Source organism: Physeter macrocephalus, chromosome 15 (genome assembly GCF_002837175.3).
Source record: "Physeter macrocephalus isolate SW-GA chromosome 15, ASM283717v5, whole genome shotgun sequence".
Classification (NCBI taxonomy): Eukaryota; Metazoa; Chordata; class Mammalia; order Artiodactyla; family Physeteridae; genus Physeter; species Physeter macrocephalus.
This window is the reverse complement of record NC_041228.1, coordinates 38,561,585-38,577,789: the sequence shown is the minus strand read 5'-3', so window position 1 is coordinate 38,577,789 and position 16,205 is coordinate 38,561,585. Positions and strand designations below refer to the sequence as shown.

The window sequence follows — 16,205 nt, the reverse complement described above, 5'->3', positions numbered from 1 at the left end:
AGATTAAAAGATGAGCTTTATTATGGAAGTTATTTTTGTGTGTTTTCTTTGATAACCAGTTCATATTTTTTTTATATTTAAGTTCTGTGAATTTGAGAGCAAATTATTCATAGTCTTAGAACTACTTTAGCATGTGTTTTAAAGACTGTACTCTCCAAATTGGAATACATAAAAAGATCCATTAGGATGAAGGAAGAAAATATTAGGCTTTCTATTTATACTATTTTTTATCAAAATATTAAGCTTGACTCATGTTTTATATATAGTCATTGGCATCCTTATTTAGGATGTTAAAAGGTATTAATTAATTGGGGAGAGGAAAATGACAGAGATAAAGCAAATGGGGTGGAACTTGAGCTGGGTTAAGAAAAAATAGTGCACATGATTTTAGGCATTGGACATCAGTAGAGGGAGGGGGTACATGGTAAAGGGTACAAGGCAAGTCACCCTAAGCACCCAGGCTACTGTACTTTATTTTGAGAGAAAATTCATGGTCAGTAACGTTTGGGCAAAGACAAGAATATTTAGAGATGACAGTCGTGTTGGAACCAAATGATTATATATGTGAATAAAAGAATATACGGTTGAGATTAATTTGTGGAAGACCTGTATCATATGAGGAAGTTATTAGACTTTATAGATGGTAGAAAATGGTAGGGATTTTTAAAATGGGAATGTAAATTAATCGGACTGGTATGGATGTGTTGGGAGATGAGCGATGCGAGGGAAGCCCTTGAAGATAAGAATTTCTCCTAATGTCTGTTTCTCCTATTAGATTAGTATAGTACACTTTCCGTAAGTAGAAAGTTTTATTTACTTCTATATACTGAGCTCCTAAAACAATGTCTGACACATAGTAGGTATTTAATAAATCTTGATTGGATGAAGACCATTCAAGAGAGGCTAGTTTAATAATCTACCCAGCTCCGTGGTGAAGCCTGACAGCAATGGGCGGGGGGAGAACTATGGGTAACAGGAAGGCAGAACTTAGGTTCTCAGTTTTCCTTCAACTGTTAGCTGTAGTGGAGCTGATCAGAAATAAGACATTCACCTCAGTAGGACGGCTGGGTCAATTAGTAGTGTGTATACATATTTACTTTAAAGCTTTTTATAGTATATTATGTTACTAAGTCTCATCAGAGTGAGAGGTTACTTTTAAAGTGAGGTTACTTTTAAAGGTAATAGTATAAGATCAAACAAGATGGAAGCCTAAATCAAGATAATTTCCCTTTTCTGCAGATTTTATTTTAATGACAAGTCATAGTATATTTCAGTGTGAATGTAATTCCTGTCCTTTTTCCATAGCTTACCTCTTCTTAAAAAAAAGTTGATTTATGCATGCGGCTTTGTAGTCAGCAGTCTGCTTTCACATCTTATTTAATCCTTAAAAGAACCTTACGTGAAGTTAGGAGTTTTTGTCCCATATGACAGTTGGGGAAAAGGGTTTAGAGTGATTCAACCCTAAATCACAGAGCTAATACATGATTGAATTTATATTTGGCATTATATGTAGAGAGTCAGAAAGGAAAGTATTTGTGAGGCAAGCCTCTGGAGTCAGAACTAGATTTTAGTCTTGGTTTCAACACTTAACACTATATCTTAGGCAAGTTATATAATCTCTTTATGGCCTCAGGTTTCCTTATCTGTAAGGCGGGGGTACTTAACTTTAGTTAGTTTCTGTAGGTGTGCACTGTCCAATATAGTAGCTGTTTGCAGCATGTGGCTATTTAACATTCTTTTTCGTACTGTCTTATTAATAGTTTTTAATATTGATTACATTTTGAAATGATAGTATTTTGGATGCATTGGGTAAAATATAAAAATTAATGTTACATATTTTAACTTTTTAATATCTGCTAGAAAAATTTTAATTACATACGTGGCTTGCGTTATATTTCTATTGGACAGTACTACTCTACACCAGGGGATGGCAAACTCTGACCCTCAAATTCAGCCAGATTCCTATTTTTAGAAATGCAGTTTTACTGGAACACAGTCACACCCATTTAATTATATATGGTATATGACTACTTTCATGCTACAGCAGCAGAATTATTTGGTTGCTACATATAGAACCATGCGGCCTGAAAAGCCTAAAATATTTACTGTTTTATCCTTTATAGAAAAAGTTTGCTGGGAATTCCCTGGCGGTTCAGTGGTTAGGACTCTGTGCTTTCACTGCCAAGGACATCGGATCAATCCCTGGCTGGGGAGCTAAGGTTCCACAAGCCACGTGGCCGAAAAGAGAAAGAAAGAAAGAAAGAAAAAGGTTGCTGACCCTTGCTCTAGATTGTAACTGATAGATGCTCAGTGTGTTACATCTTTACTTAAGAGTGGATATGAGAGACAGAAAGTAGATTAGTGGTGGGTGCCAGTGGGGAAAAGGTAGTAGGGAGTGACCGCTAATGGGTCCCAGGTTTCTTTTTAGGGATGATGAAAATGTTCTGGGATTAGATACCAGTAATAGTTGTGCAACTTCGAAGATACTGAAAACCGCTGAACTACACTGAAAAAGATATCTCAATTTTTTTAAGTGGATATGAGCCTGGTTTGGTAGAGGTAATAAACCAGTACCTTGAACATGATACATGTTAATGATAATGAGAACATGCAAAGAAACAGATGCAAATCAGCTATGGGGAACGTAAGAAAACATTTTAATAGTTTTAATGTATTCCCATGCCACTTGAGAATATTTGCAAGTAGTTACTTGATAAGAAGCAATTAGCTGTCATTTATTGCTTACTCAAACTGTCAGTTACTGCTTACCCTGTTTCTTTTTAGTTGTAAACTTAACTTTAAGATAGTGCACAATAATACATACATAGCCAATCTCGGTAAATAGTTAAATGAGTGAATACAAAGTATAAATAAAATCTATATTTTTAAATATTAGTTCTCTTCTGGAAACACTTATCTAAATATAGAAATCGTGGCTTTATGAAGTTTTTAGTAACCTTTTGAGAGGAGAAAATATTAGCAGAAGGGAATTGGAAAGCCATCCAAAAATGTCCGTATCTTGTATATGTGTAGGTGTTTTTTCTTTAATGAATTACTATACATCTACTATATACAAATCTTAGGTATTTTCACACTGCTTGGAAACTGACAAAATATTATCTATTTTGTACAGTTGACTCATTAATTTGTTATACGAAGAGTATGCCAACAATCTGCTTTACGAAATCAAAAAACCAATAATCAGTACATCATTTTCCTTCTGACCACTAGCAATAGGTTTTCGTTTTATTGCTCTGAAAACATCATGTTATAGTACCTTATTTATGATGTAAGTTAGGATAGCATGATGTCTAAGGGCACAGACTTTGGAGCCAGATAGACCTATTTCCTAATTTATTAACTTAATGCAACCCAGACAGCCTATTTAATATTTAACATCTCTAAGTCTTTGTTTCCTAATCTCTAAAATGGGAATAATACCTTTCTAGTGAGCTTTTTTTAAGGAATAAAGAATTGAATGTAACGTACTTATATAGTAACCACTGAATAAAATAGTAACCTCATACTATTATTGCCATTTAATATGTTGTTTTTTAATCAAACATTAAATTTTTTTGGTTGTCAGCATCATACATTTCATTATGTATTTTACTGACTCCTACCTTTTCAAAAACATAATGAAATATTAAGTAACATTCTATTTTACTTTCAGTCAAAGAAAAATAAGAAGAAATCAAAGTCAGATGCTAAAGCAGTGCAAAACAGTTCACGCCATGATGGAAAGGAAGTTGATGAAGGTACTTGAGCAAGTGAAAGGACTGTAGAAAAATTTTTAATCCTTTTTTACCAAGGTGCATTATATAAAAGCTGCATTTGTTTCGCTTAATCTTTTATCTAGCTCTTCTTTTTAATAACTGTAGATTTTAATGCACACATCTGTGACATTGTTAGGAGGCACTTTTTTCCCCTAAATTATTTAAGTATCTAACAATGCTTTCCTTGAAGGGAACTGCCTTGAAATTTAAGGTCTAGCTCAATATCTTGAGTAATTTAAAAGCCGTTCATTTTGTCTTTATTTCCTAGAAACGTGGTTTGGTTTTTTTTTCCCATTGTTCTTAAATATACCATCCCTAGAAGGCTGGGTACGAAATTCTTAAGAAAGCCATTTATTGTCCTCACCTAATAAACCCATTTATTAGTAAGTATATATAACACTCCCCTACTAGTACTATCCAGCAAGATAAAAAAATATGCAAGATAACTTACATCAATTTTTTCTAAACCATAGATGACAGATCTGATAAAAATTACCAGAATAAATAATGGCAGTTAGCTGCCTAAAACAGCGAGATTAGAATAAATTCAGAGGATAAATTAGTATAATCAGCACTCTTGGCTTTTAGTTTAATATCTGAATTTATCATGATACTTCAGATGCCCCACCATGTTTTCCCCGCAAAACTACAACTTTTTTGTCTTCCCCTTACTGAATAATGTTTTTTTTTCTGGGGCTATGTCAGGAGCCTGGGAAACTAAAATTAGTCACAGAGAGAAACGACAGCAGCGTAAACGTGATAAGGTGCAGTCTGATTCTGGTTCATTGGATTCAACTATCCCTGGGATAGAAAATACCATCACAGTTACCACCGAGCAAGTTACAACTGCATCATTTCCTGTTGGTTCCAAGAAGAATAAAGGTATATTAGTGGAACATAAGAGTGATACATCAAATCCAACTCCTTTTAATCAGATATACAAAATATCATTACGTCAAAATCTGGCTCTTTTGAACTGCTTACATCATTGTGCTGATATACCCTTCTTCATGAGAGCACTGTGGACCACGTATTGGTTTACCTGATACCAGCAGTGTTACTTGTTACATACTGCCTAATGAATGGCCTGTTAAATTAAAATTGCCTTTCTGCCTTGTCACATGAGAAAATGATTGCTGCTATTTTCTCACGTGTATTGCTTTGCCCCAACTCCCTAACATCTCCATTTCTTATAGTGGACATTCATTAAATGAAATGACTTGTCACCTTTCTTTTCATTCCAAGATGAAACAAGCATGTTCTGGATAATGCAGGTTCTATCTGGATTTCTTATCACCCCAACTTTTTGAGAATGCTATAGGTGTTTGATAAAGCTAGACTGGAACTGCAAACATTAGTGCGCTAATGTTCTTCCCAAGTATTTCAAATGTTCACACTATCCAATACTGATGGCTTCTTGGTAGTTCTTACATTGCCATCATTTTCACCCTGGAGACATCAGTCTACAGAGTGATGCTGTTCATCTTGCTTCAGGCATTGACTTTTCTTCCTTCACCTTTTCATTAATTGCCAGCACCTCCCATTTGTCTCCAAACCTCTGTCTTAGCCTTGGTGTCTTTTACTTTTTTGCTTGATGATTTGGTGGAATTTATTGCTGTGGTACAGCAGTGACTTCTGCTTATCCATTTTCACTGTCACATATTAGCCATGCTGTAGTGTTTCTGTCGGTGACTCTTTTTCACTGTCTTGTGCATGCCTTCCTTGCTAGCACAATCCTGTGTCATGCTGGGTTTTTGATACATTGTGATCATTATGCTTTTCAGTCTCAGAGAAATAGTATCTTTGTTACAACATATAGTCTTACCGCTTGCCATATTTCCTAAGTCCTGCTCCAAATATTGGCAAAATTATTCTAAGTTGATGTGTTTGCTTCCAGGATTGTTGAAAAGGCACCTAGCTGCTATTGCTGAGAGGTGGCAAAGTTGAATCCAATTACAGAGCCCAGTTCTCCAATTCCTACTTTAAAGAATCTTGATAACTATTATAGAACAGGAGACTCTGTATATACTTGGGCAATTTTCCAGGTCCTTTTTTGGCATTTTAGTTGACTAAGAATATGATAACTAGAGAACTCAATTCCTTAAAAACATGTGAAATATGTTGTGAGTAAAAAGTGACTCTTTTCTAGTGTAAGACTTCAGTAGTTAAAGGAGCAATTTATTATAAATAATTAGTAAAAATTAACTTGTATGTTACTCCTAACTTAATGTGCATAGTGGCCTATTTAGTATTAAATAAATTTTATTTCTATTTCAACCAGGTGATTCTCATCTAAATGTTCAAGTTAGCAACTTTAAGTCTGGAAAAGGAGATTCTACATTTCAGGGTGAGAGAAATTACATGTAACTTAAATTGAAGGCCCATCAAGATAGAAACTTATATGTATGTCTCTTTCCTCACATGAATGACACAGAAAGAAAAAAAGGCTTAGAAATGGTTTTAATTACTAAAGTAACATAATCACAGTTCAGAGATTTTGGAAAATAGATAAACAGAAAAATCACTCCCACTTCTAACAGTCTTTGGTATATTCTAGTTGTTTCTCCCTCTCCCCTATATGTAAAAACATTCTTTTAGTTAATAGTTTATATGCAATTTTGATTCTTGCTTGCATTGTTTAAGCTAATAGAGAAAAAGATTTTTCTTTCCCGGACTTGGGTTTGATATAGGCATATATGGGATAAAAAACTTTACCCCTGAAATTAAATAAGAAGCCTTAATACCTATAATCTTCTAAACTGCTTCCTGAACAGTATCGAATATTTCATAATAAATGGACTATAGTATAGAGTTATGCAGTACTTCACAAATAGAAAATATATTTTATTTCCTAGTTTATGATAAAGATTGAATTAAGTGGAGAATGATATACCTTACCTAAAAACTAAAGTGTAGTAAAAAGTAAATTCACAAACGAAGAAGCACCTTCTCGTTTCAGGCTTGTTCTTAACACTGTCAGCTTCCTTCATTCTCATGGTTCTCAATCCTGGCTACACATTACAGCCATCTAGGAAGCTTAGAAAACCACACACGTATATAAAAAGAAACATGTACTTACATACACACACCTATGTGTATTTGTGTGTGTGTGTATATATATACACAACACAGATAATACATACACATGTGTACATATACCTGCATATAAATGTATACACACAAACATATTGATGCCTGGACTCTATCCCTAGAGATTCTGATTTTGATTGGTTCGGGCTGAGGCTCCAGTGTCTACTTTTAAGAAAATTTTCATTTGATTTTAATGTGCAGCCAGGTTTTAGAATCACTGCCTTATACCTTATGTGTGTGTGTGTGTGTGTGTGTGTGTGTGTGTGTGTGTGTGTGTGTGTGTGTATAAATATTTAAGGAAAGAGCATGTAACTAAGGAGAAGTCTTTATGTTCTTAGTGGGTGAGTATTCTGAGTATACCAGAATATGTGTTTTCTTCTTTGCTCTGTTGTACTTCTTTTGAGCAAGTCAGTCTGCTTTTGAAAACATTATTAGTATATATATTAAGTTCAAACCTACTTGTAGTTTTTAAATTAACAGTCATCCATGGTGGTCATGTCGCTTTTTAAATTCTTCATTTTATCTTTAAAGCTCGAGCTATTTAGAGGATAAATAAAAATATAAATATAAATCAAGCAATTATAGAAACTTGAAAATATCCCAGTTTTAACAAGGAGTTGTGTATCCATTTTTAATCTTTATTTTCTTTTCTTTAAGTTTCTTCAGGATTGAATGAAAACCTCACTGTAAATGGAGGAGGCTGGAATGAAAAGTCTGTAAAACTCTCCTCACAGATCAGTGCAGGTGAGGAGAAGTGGAACTCTGTTTCACCTCCTTCTGCAGGCAAGAGGAAAACCGAACCATCTGCTTGGGGTCAAGACAGTGGAGATGCTAATGCAAATGGAAAAGACTGGGGAAGGAGTTGGAGTGACCGATCAATATTTTCTGGCATTGGTAAGAACTGTTAGAAAATTTTAAGTTTGTTTAAAATGCCTATGTGGTACATTTAAAATTTTCCAAGAATGAAAAACAGATCCATTAATTAAAAAATTAGTCATGCTATACAGAAAGAATATAGATTAACTCATCTCAGATCCTTCATATGGAGCAAAATGGGAACTAAATAAGTGAATAATAGCATTTATTATTTACTCTTTATTTAATTCTTTCACTTTTATCACATTTGATTATCAGTTTAGCTAACTGATATAATTGTGTATTTTTAGTGATGTAATAAGAGTAATGTGTGAGCAGACTTTTTGATTAATTTCAACAGTTCTACTATTGAGTTTAAATAAAAATAGTAAATGGAGGTACAGTTTATAGCATCAATTTATATACTATTTTACAGTCTACAAAATGCCTGTTTGTAATTAATTTTTCCCCTGGATTCTAAAGATAAAGACTAGTAGTGAGAAGCTTATTTCTGTTGAGAGCCATCGAGTTAAAAGCAACTTAATTTCAAGTGTGTTTGTGTGTGCATGTTTTATAGAAAAGAAATCCATATTTAATATGGAAAACTGCAAAAAGAGAAGGAAAAACCCACTGTTACCACATTACCCAGTGACAACCACTGTTTTTTACATTTCCTTATGGTCCTTTTTTTTTTTTTTTCCTGTGTACAATTCTATGGGTTTCATTTTGGTATTTTTACACAATCCAAATCACACATGCATTTTTGTGTTCCTCCTCCCTCACTTAATATTGTGCCTCAAACATTTTCTTTACTTTCTGTAAGTATTTTATTTAATGACCATGTGATACATTGTGTAAGCATAGCATAAACTATTTCACTATTCCTGTATTATCGGAGAAATAACTTCTTTTTTTAAAGAAATGTAAATGACGTTGCATTGAATATATTTGTTTGGGGGTTATTTCTTTAGGATAGATTCTTGGAAGTGATATTATTGGATTAAAGGAAATATGAATGTTTACAGTGCTCTACAACATGTTGTCAAAGTATTTTCTAGGAGAATTCTAATTTATCCTGTCAGCATCAGTATGAGTGCCATTTATCATATGCTTACCAAGGTTGAGTATTCTTATTTTTTTAATCTTTTCTAGTTTGATAAGGAAAAAATACATAAATTGTTTTAGTTAACTTTTTAAAATCACTAATGAGGTTGAGTGTTTTTCACAACTTTCTTGATCATTTCTGTTTCTTTTGTAAATTGTCCATTCATGTTCTTTGCCCGTTTGTGTAATGGCCTCTGTTTTTTGTGCTTTAAGTTGTAATTCCTCGTGTATTAAACATATAATCTTTTCTGTTGTGTTTGTTGCAGATATGTTTTGCTTGGTTTATTTTAGTTTGGGGGAGTAATAGACATTACAGAGTTTTTAGTGTTTAAGTAGAAAGAACTGTTTCTTTGCATGTTACTTGCTTTTCCCATCACTTTTAAGCTTAGAAAAACTCATGTTGACTAACATCCCTAAGAAGCAAACTCTATATCATTTGCTAATATTGTTCTTCAGCTTGTTCTCCCCTCTTCCCCTGCAATGTCCAAAGATTGTGTAGAAATATCAAAATTTGTTTGGAAGAAGAGACAATCCCTAAATTCCTAGCCTCGTTTTCAGCAGTAATAAAAGCATAAATTTCTATGCTATAAAGCATCCTTTCACACTTAATAAAAGAAATGGTCAAATTTTATCAAGTAATCTTAAGAACCATGACCTTTTGAGATATTTGCAATTTACTTATAAAACCTATGTAGCATTTTCATAATTAGTACATAAATTAGTTGGTAGTACTTGCTTAATGTTGCTGTAGACAAACTTAAGCAGCAGATTAGAGTTCCTGCCTAGATGGATTAGGACTTTTATTGAAATTGAAAGGGAACTGTATTAAATGAGGTTTGCAGTGAGTTACTGAGAAGAGACAGATGTGACTTTTCTCATGGATGTATATATGTTCCTTAAAATACTCATACGTAAGTAGGCAATTGCTTTAAAATGTTGCGAAGATATCATGGTGTAGTGGAAGGAGCTTGTTCCTAGTCCAGACAGACCTATTTGGTATGAATCCCTATTTTTCCACATACAAGCTTTTATGGATATTAGGCTAGTTATTTAACCTGTGTGAATCCCATATTCAAGTAGTTGTAAGGATTGGCTATAATGAGTGTGAAGTACCAAGTTTCAGTGCCTGATCCAAACTAGTAGCTTAATTGTGGTAGATGATCGGGTAGCTTGCTATAGTAGAGAAAGAACATGGACTTGGAAAGTAGGTTTAAGTTCCAGTCATGGCTCGGATGTTTTCTGTCAGGTCACTTAACTGCTCTGAAACTTTGCCTAGCAGGGCTGCCCTAAGGATTATAAGTAGTTGGTGTAAAGAGCCCAGTACATAATAGACATTCAATAAATGGTAGTTATTGTCATATTAGGTGGTTCTGATTTCTAAGGGTACCTTTAAATATTATTATCATAGTTATAAATCTGTACGTATCTTTCAAGTTTCATTGCAAATTGAAGGTTCCAAGTGACGTTCTTTATTTTAACAGCTGCTTGGTCTAGTGTGGATAGGGGAATGAATACCTCTGAACAGAATTCTGCTTCTTTTGCATCTCTCACACTTAACTCTGCTGTTTCTGGTATGTGAAAACAGTCTTTCATTTAGTTAACAAAAAAAAATTCTGTTTAATTTTAGTACTTGCTATTTGAAAAAATAATCAGAGTCAAGTACTGCTATCCACATAAATTATAGATATACAGTATAAAGTAGCAGAGGCCTTAATAAAGAAAGACCTAAATTCTTACCTGCAGGTAGCTTAGTTCCTTTCTGTGGTGGAGATCGGAAGATTCTGTGGCCTAACTTAACTGAAAGCGTGTTGGCACACAGGCAAATGCAAATAGAAGGCCTTCCCTTCAAGGTCATGACACTTTTCTGTTACTGGTTTACCCCTACCATAATTCTACTTGGAGTTTGGCATTTTATTTCTGTCTGCCCTTATTCATCATGAGTTTATAGCTTTCGGGTTATGTGGACCCTCTGAGTATCTGTTGAGTTAGAAAATTCATTATTACTACTAAACTACTATAATTCAGCATTACTTACATGGATATGCCTTTTATTAATAATATAGACACTATATATATTTGACAAATACTACGTAAACATGGGACACATTTAGTTTTGTAATGTTTGGTTCATGTTGGAATTCATGGACCCAGTACTAATCTTGTAGTTCCACAGTGTCTGGAGTCACCTAGTCTAGAATAGAGGTCAGCAAACTTTTTCTGTAAAGGGCCCAATAGCAAATATTTTAGGATTTGTGGGCCATATTGTCTTCTGTTGCAACTATTTAATTCTGCCATTGTAGCAGGAAAGTAGCTAGAGGCAATACACAAACCAAATGAGTGTGTCTGGTTCTGAAATATTGTTCTTTTGATTTTTTTTTCAACCATTTAAAAATATAAAAACTGTTCTTGGTTCATGGGCCATGCTAAAAAGGGATGGTTAGATTTGGCCTATGAGTTGTAGTTTGCCAACCCTTGGTCTCATAGGCTACATTTTAGTTCCAGAGGTACAAGTTAATTTCTTCCTTCAGTTGGTGACTTCGTACAACACGGATGCTATTCTATTCATATATTCAGAGAAAGCTGCTAAAGAAATAGCAACAGTGTTACTGTAGTCTTTCTAAGCAGCTAATGTGCTCTTTATATATGAATTTTATAGGGTTACTCCATTTGTCAAAATTTATATTTAAAATATATAACTGTTTTGAGTATATTTCAAGCATATTAGTGGAAGGCTAGTAAGATCATCTATAACCAAGTGAAAATTTATAAGTGAGTAAGGACTTTTGTGAGGGAAAGTGTCTTTTATACTAACAGGTATTCTTCTTAACCCTTTCTTTATCAGTGGCTCTGAATGCCAAGTGAATATCACAGTCACCTAAGAAGGACTCCAAAACATGTGCAAATTCTGATTCAGAAGGTCTGGGGTATATAAATCCCTGATGGAAAACCACTGCTTTACATTTCTATTCTAAAATGAATTTATGGCTATAGAGCCAAGGATTTTTGACCTGGCATCCTTTAATTTATATGCCCCAAAAACTATATGCAAAATTTTGTGTAAGTCATGGACAGTAGTCCAACCACAGCTTTCATCATATTGCTAAAGGACTGTGTGACCCCACTCACCCCACCTATTCCCCACCTCTCAAAAAAGTAAAAACAAAAAATTTAGAAGATAATATTCTCTTGTTTTTAAGTGCACTTGAAATTACCTTGGTCTCTAAACCACCAGCATAACTGTCTTATTCTCTTTGGCTTCTTTCTGCCTCACCTCTCTAGATAGTCATCTATTTCTTTTATTTTTTCTTAGGCAGAAGGTTCTAGCAAGCTCAGACATTTTCTAGCTGTGTCCTTCAGGGTTCTAAGGATATAGGCATACCCTGAAATTTCCAGTATTTCTTTTATGCTTTATTATTTTTCATGAAGAAGAAAAATAAAACAACTCTCTTTGACTTCTTGAAATTTGTAGATACCCGGTTTGAAGTATATATTATAAAAGACAAAATCTAATGGATTGGTACTAGGGAAAAAATATATTTCTGATCAGTGAATTCAATCCAGTGATTATCGTGCTTAATCTAAAATTACCCTCAATTCTGCTTTTCTTTATCTTACCTCTTTTTCTAATGTCTGCAGTTTTCCTTTTAGGAGAAATAAAAAATAATTAAGTCTTCGTGTGCAAAGTATAGAACTATTGTTATGAAACATCATTAGAAAATTCCATTTTTAATTTTATTGCATTCGTTTTCATTTAAGGGTCTACTGCTGAGCCAGTTTCTCAGTCTACCACTTCTGATTATCAGTGGGATGTTAGCCGTAATCAACCCTATATCGATGATGAATGGTCTGGGTTAAGTATGTCCTTTTAAAAATTATCAGTTTGTTTTTGTTTTTGTTTTCAGAATTTTCTTTCTGGCACCCTAATTCATGCTTTATGTTTTAATTTTAATCCTAATTTTTCACCTTCTAGGTCATAGTAATGTAGTTTAATACCAAATGTGTACTACTTGTAAACTGACTATTGAATACCTGTAGAATTAAAACTAAATTCACTTTTCATGATTGAGGCAATATTTAAACATGAAGTTTTCTTATAATTGCTCTGTAGTTTGTCTAGTTTTTAAATTGTTTTAAATGAATGTTCTATTTCTTTTCCTAATAAGAGTAAATAGAATATACAGGAATGGCTTTGAATTCATGAGGTATGCACGTTTTTAAATTGGTAGAAAACCATTTTCTCAGTCTAATTTCCAGTAGAAGCATAGGAAAGTTAAAGGCAAGAGTCACAGAAAAAGAGGAAGGGAAAAAGAAGAATATGGTTTTTATGTTCAGAAAGTTCATACCATCTTCATTTTAAAAAAAAACACAGATTTTTTTTTTTTTTCCCCACAACTTTAAATCTTAGAATTTAAAACCCTCTGGAAACAGGAACTCTCATTGACTTTCCTTATCCTCAGTACCTAGTGCAGTGTTTTATACACAGGTGTTCAATAGTAATAATGATAATAAAAGCAAACACCTGACTGTACCAGGCACTGATCTAGATGATTTAAGTCTTATGCATATTATTAACTTGTTTAGTACAATTCTGTGAGGTAGGTATTATTTTTTTCCCACACTTTCCAGTTGAAGAAACTGAGGTAAAGAAAAGTTATCTAATTTTCCCCAGCCACACAGTTAAGTGGAGGAGCTGGTATCAAACTTTGGTAGTCTGGCCCCCAGAGTTCATGTTCTTAACCACTGCATGGTACAACTTCGATGATGATTGTAATCAGGAAGGTATGCTTGCAACACAATCCAAAGATTGGTCTTAGACTAGTCTCTGTTAGATTAGTTGAAGCACAGTTGAGGGAGGTGAGGTTGGAAAGGTATATTAGGAAGGACCATATTGTGAAAAGCCTTGAATTGCTGGCTAAATATTAGGGAGCCAAGGGTCAGAGTACTAGTTTAAAAGGTAGATCCTAGTTCTGTAGTCCTGACTCTACAGCGTAGTACCTCATATGTCTTGGACTTTGTCACTTATCTTGGAATCTAGATTAACTGACCTGTAAAACAGAGCAAATAATCTTTCATATCTACTTCCATAGAGTGTTAGGAGCTTTTAATGAGGGAGTGAACATGAAAGCTCTTTGAAAATTATAAAGTATCAGATAAATACAAAGTATTACAAGGATGTGAAAGCACTGTTTTGTGGGGGACAAGGGAGGAAACAGTCTGTACTTTGGGAAGAATGATCTGCTATGTGCAAAATAGAATTGAAGGGCTTCCCTGGTGGCGCAGTGGTTGAGAGTCCGCCTGCCAATGCAGGGGACACGGGTTCGTGCCCCGGTCCAGGAAGATCCCACATACCGCGGAGCGGCTGGGCCCATGAGCCATGGCCGCTGAGCCTGCGCGTCTGGAGCCTGTGCTCCGCGACGGGAGAGGCCACAACAGTGAGAGGCCCGCGTACCACAAAAAAAAAAAAAAATAGAATTGAGGAGTGATTGTAAGAAAATAGCACTGAGGTGTCTTGGGCGGCTGTGGGTTGAAGCTGAGGAAAATGGAGCAAACAGGGCTCTAGGCTTCCCTGCTTGGAAAGAATAGCTCTACTTTTATCTTTTTATTCTTGTGATAATGAAAAACACAATTGGCTGATAAATAAGAGACTGAAATAAACATATCCATGGGACTCTGTACTTAAGTAATAAGTATCAGAACACCTTTTTTGTTTGTTATGCTGTATTGGCAGTCTTTTCAGTCCAAAGTTACTCTTTAACCTCATTTTCTCTGTGAATTGTATTTTTTGTTATCTTCTTTAATGTCGCTAATTTTGGTACTCAGTGAATTTAGTTATTCCTTCTAAATTTATAGAATGCATGAAGTATTTGAGATTACTAATCCACAAAGTATATATATACTATTTTTACATTTAACAATGTGATACGATTAATATATTGACCCTCTGGTTTGAGGCATAAACATCATTATCTAGCAGAAAGGCATTGAATTTACCCAAGCACTTGAATATAAAGTTAAGATGCTGGAACTTCCCTGGCAGTCCAGTGGGTAAGACTCTGCGCTCCCACTGGAGGGGGCACAGGTTTGATCCCTGGTGGGGGAAATAAGATCCCGAATGCCGCGCATTGAGACCAAAAAAAATTTTTTTAATAAAGTTAAAGATGCTAAAGTACAGAAGGTAATGTTTTTTAAAGACAGATGTTAATCATTCAATTATCATTTGATAATCATTCAATTATCATAACATCCTTTATGGTCAAGATAATTGAATGATAATCATTCAGTTATCTTGACCATAAAGGATGTTATGATCTTTTTACAGATCATAACCCCTGTAAAAAGTCAGATGTTGAATAGAATTTTGTTTTTGTTGGCACACCAGAGTGAAAGAATTAACGGCAGCATAGTGAATGGGTTGAGAGCATGGGCTTTGAGGACAGACTACCTGGGTTCGAATCTTAGCTTCATTGTTTTTCTGTGCTTCAGTTTCATCATCTGTAAATATAATATTTCTTCCCCCACAGACTTGTTGAGAGGATTAAGTGACATAATACTTATAAAGCCCTTAGAACACTGCCTAATACATGGTAAATATTCAGTAAGTGCTATTGATATTCTTCTAGGAGCATAATTAGTCTATTCAGTGGGGTTAATTTGTAAATTGTCTGTTTAGACACTAGAGAAATTCTTTCTAACATATTTGTTTTATTTTATTAAAGTTAATGCTGAATTAAGTTCTGACCAGAAACAGCTGACAACCATTTTCTTACTGAGATAAAAAGGAAAATAGCTATGGGGTGCTTAAACCTAAAACATTATTTCACAAGCAAATTCAATGGAGAGACAAATTCCTTACCATTTTGAAAAGACAGCTAATATAAAGCTCTTCGGAAAGACTTTGGCAAACTAATGGGAGAATTTTAAGAAATGAGAAATTACTCTATAGATGGAGGGAACTATGCTGTGAATGAAACTGTACTACATAGTTTCAAGGAAACTAAGAAGATTATTAGCACCAAGTATATGTATACTTGGTGCTAATAAACTAAGGTTCATTAGGCCCATGAACCTTAAGAATTATGCGTTGTCTCCTGGTGACAATTTTTAGGCTTAGTTGATTGATCTGTTGTTTTAAAGTAGTTTTATTTGGGGAATTCCCTGGTTAGGACTCTGCACTTTCACTGCCGAGGGCCCCAGTTAGATCCCTGGTTGGGGAACTAAAATCCCACAGGGCAGGGGTGAGGGGCGGTGGGGGGGTGGGGGGGAGTAGTTTTATTTGATCCCAGTTAATTTAAGAATTATATAAAAACGAACCTGGGGGCTTCCCTTGTGGCGCAGTGGTTGCGCGTCCGCCTGCCAATGCAGGGGAACCGGGTTCGCGCC

General features: G+C 34.6%; 1 protein-coding gene across 3 annotated transcripts in view; it reads left to right on the top strand.

The window, feature by feature from the left end:
- Positions 1-16,205, top strand: part of MTDH (metadherin) — a 56,470-nt gene that overhangs the window by 22,798 nt on the left and 17,467 nt on the right. For 2 of the 3 annotated variants that reach the window (XM_007101324.4, XM_028500482.2), the window contains exons 3-8: positions 3,674-3,758; positions 4,482-4,658; positions 6,058-6,123; positions 7,524-7,760; positions 10,307-10,396; positions 12,582-12,680. In XM_007101324.4, coding sequence (XP_007101386.1) covers positions 3,674-3,758; positions 4,482-4,658; positions 6,058-6,123; positions 7,524-7,760; positions 10,307-10,396; positions 12,582-12,680 — 754 coding nt within the window. The remainder of the gene's footprint in view (positions 1-3,673; positions 3,759-4,481; positions 4,659-6,057; positions 6,124-7,523; positions 7,761-10,306; positions 10,397-12,581; positions 12,681-16,205) is intronic. The other variant, XM_007101325.4, reaches the window with a different exon arrangement.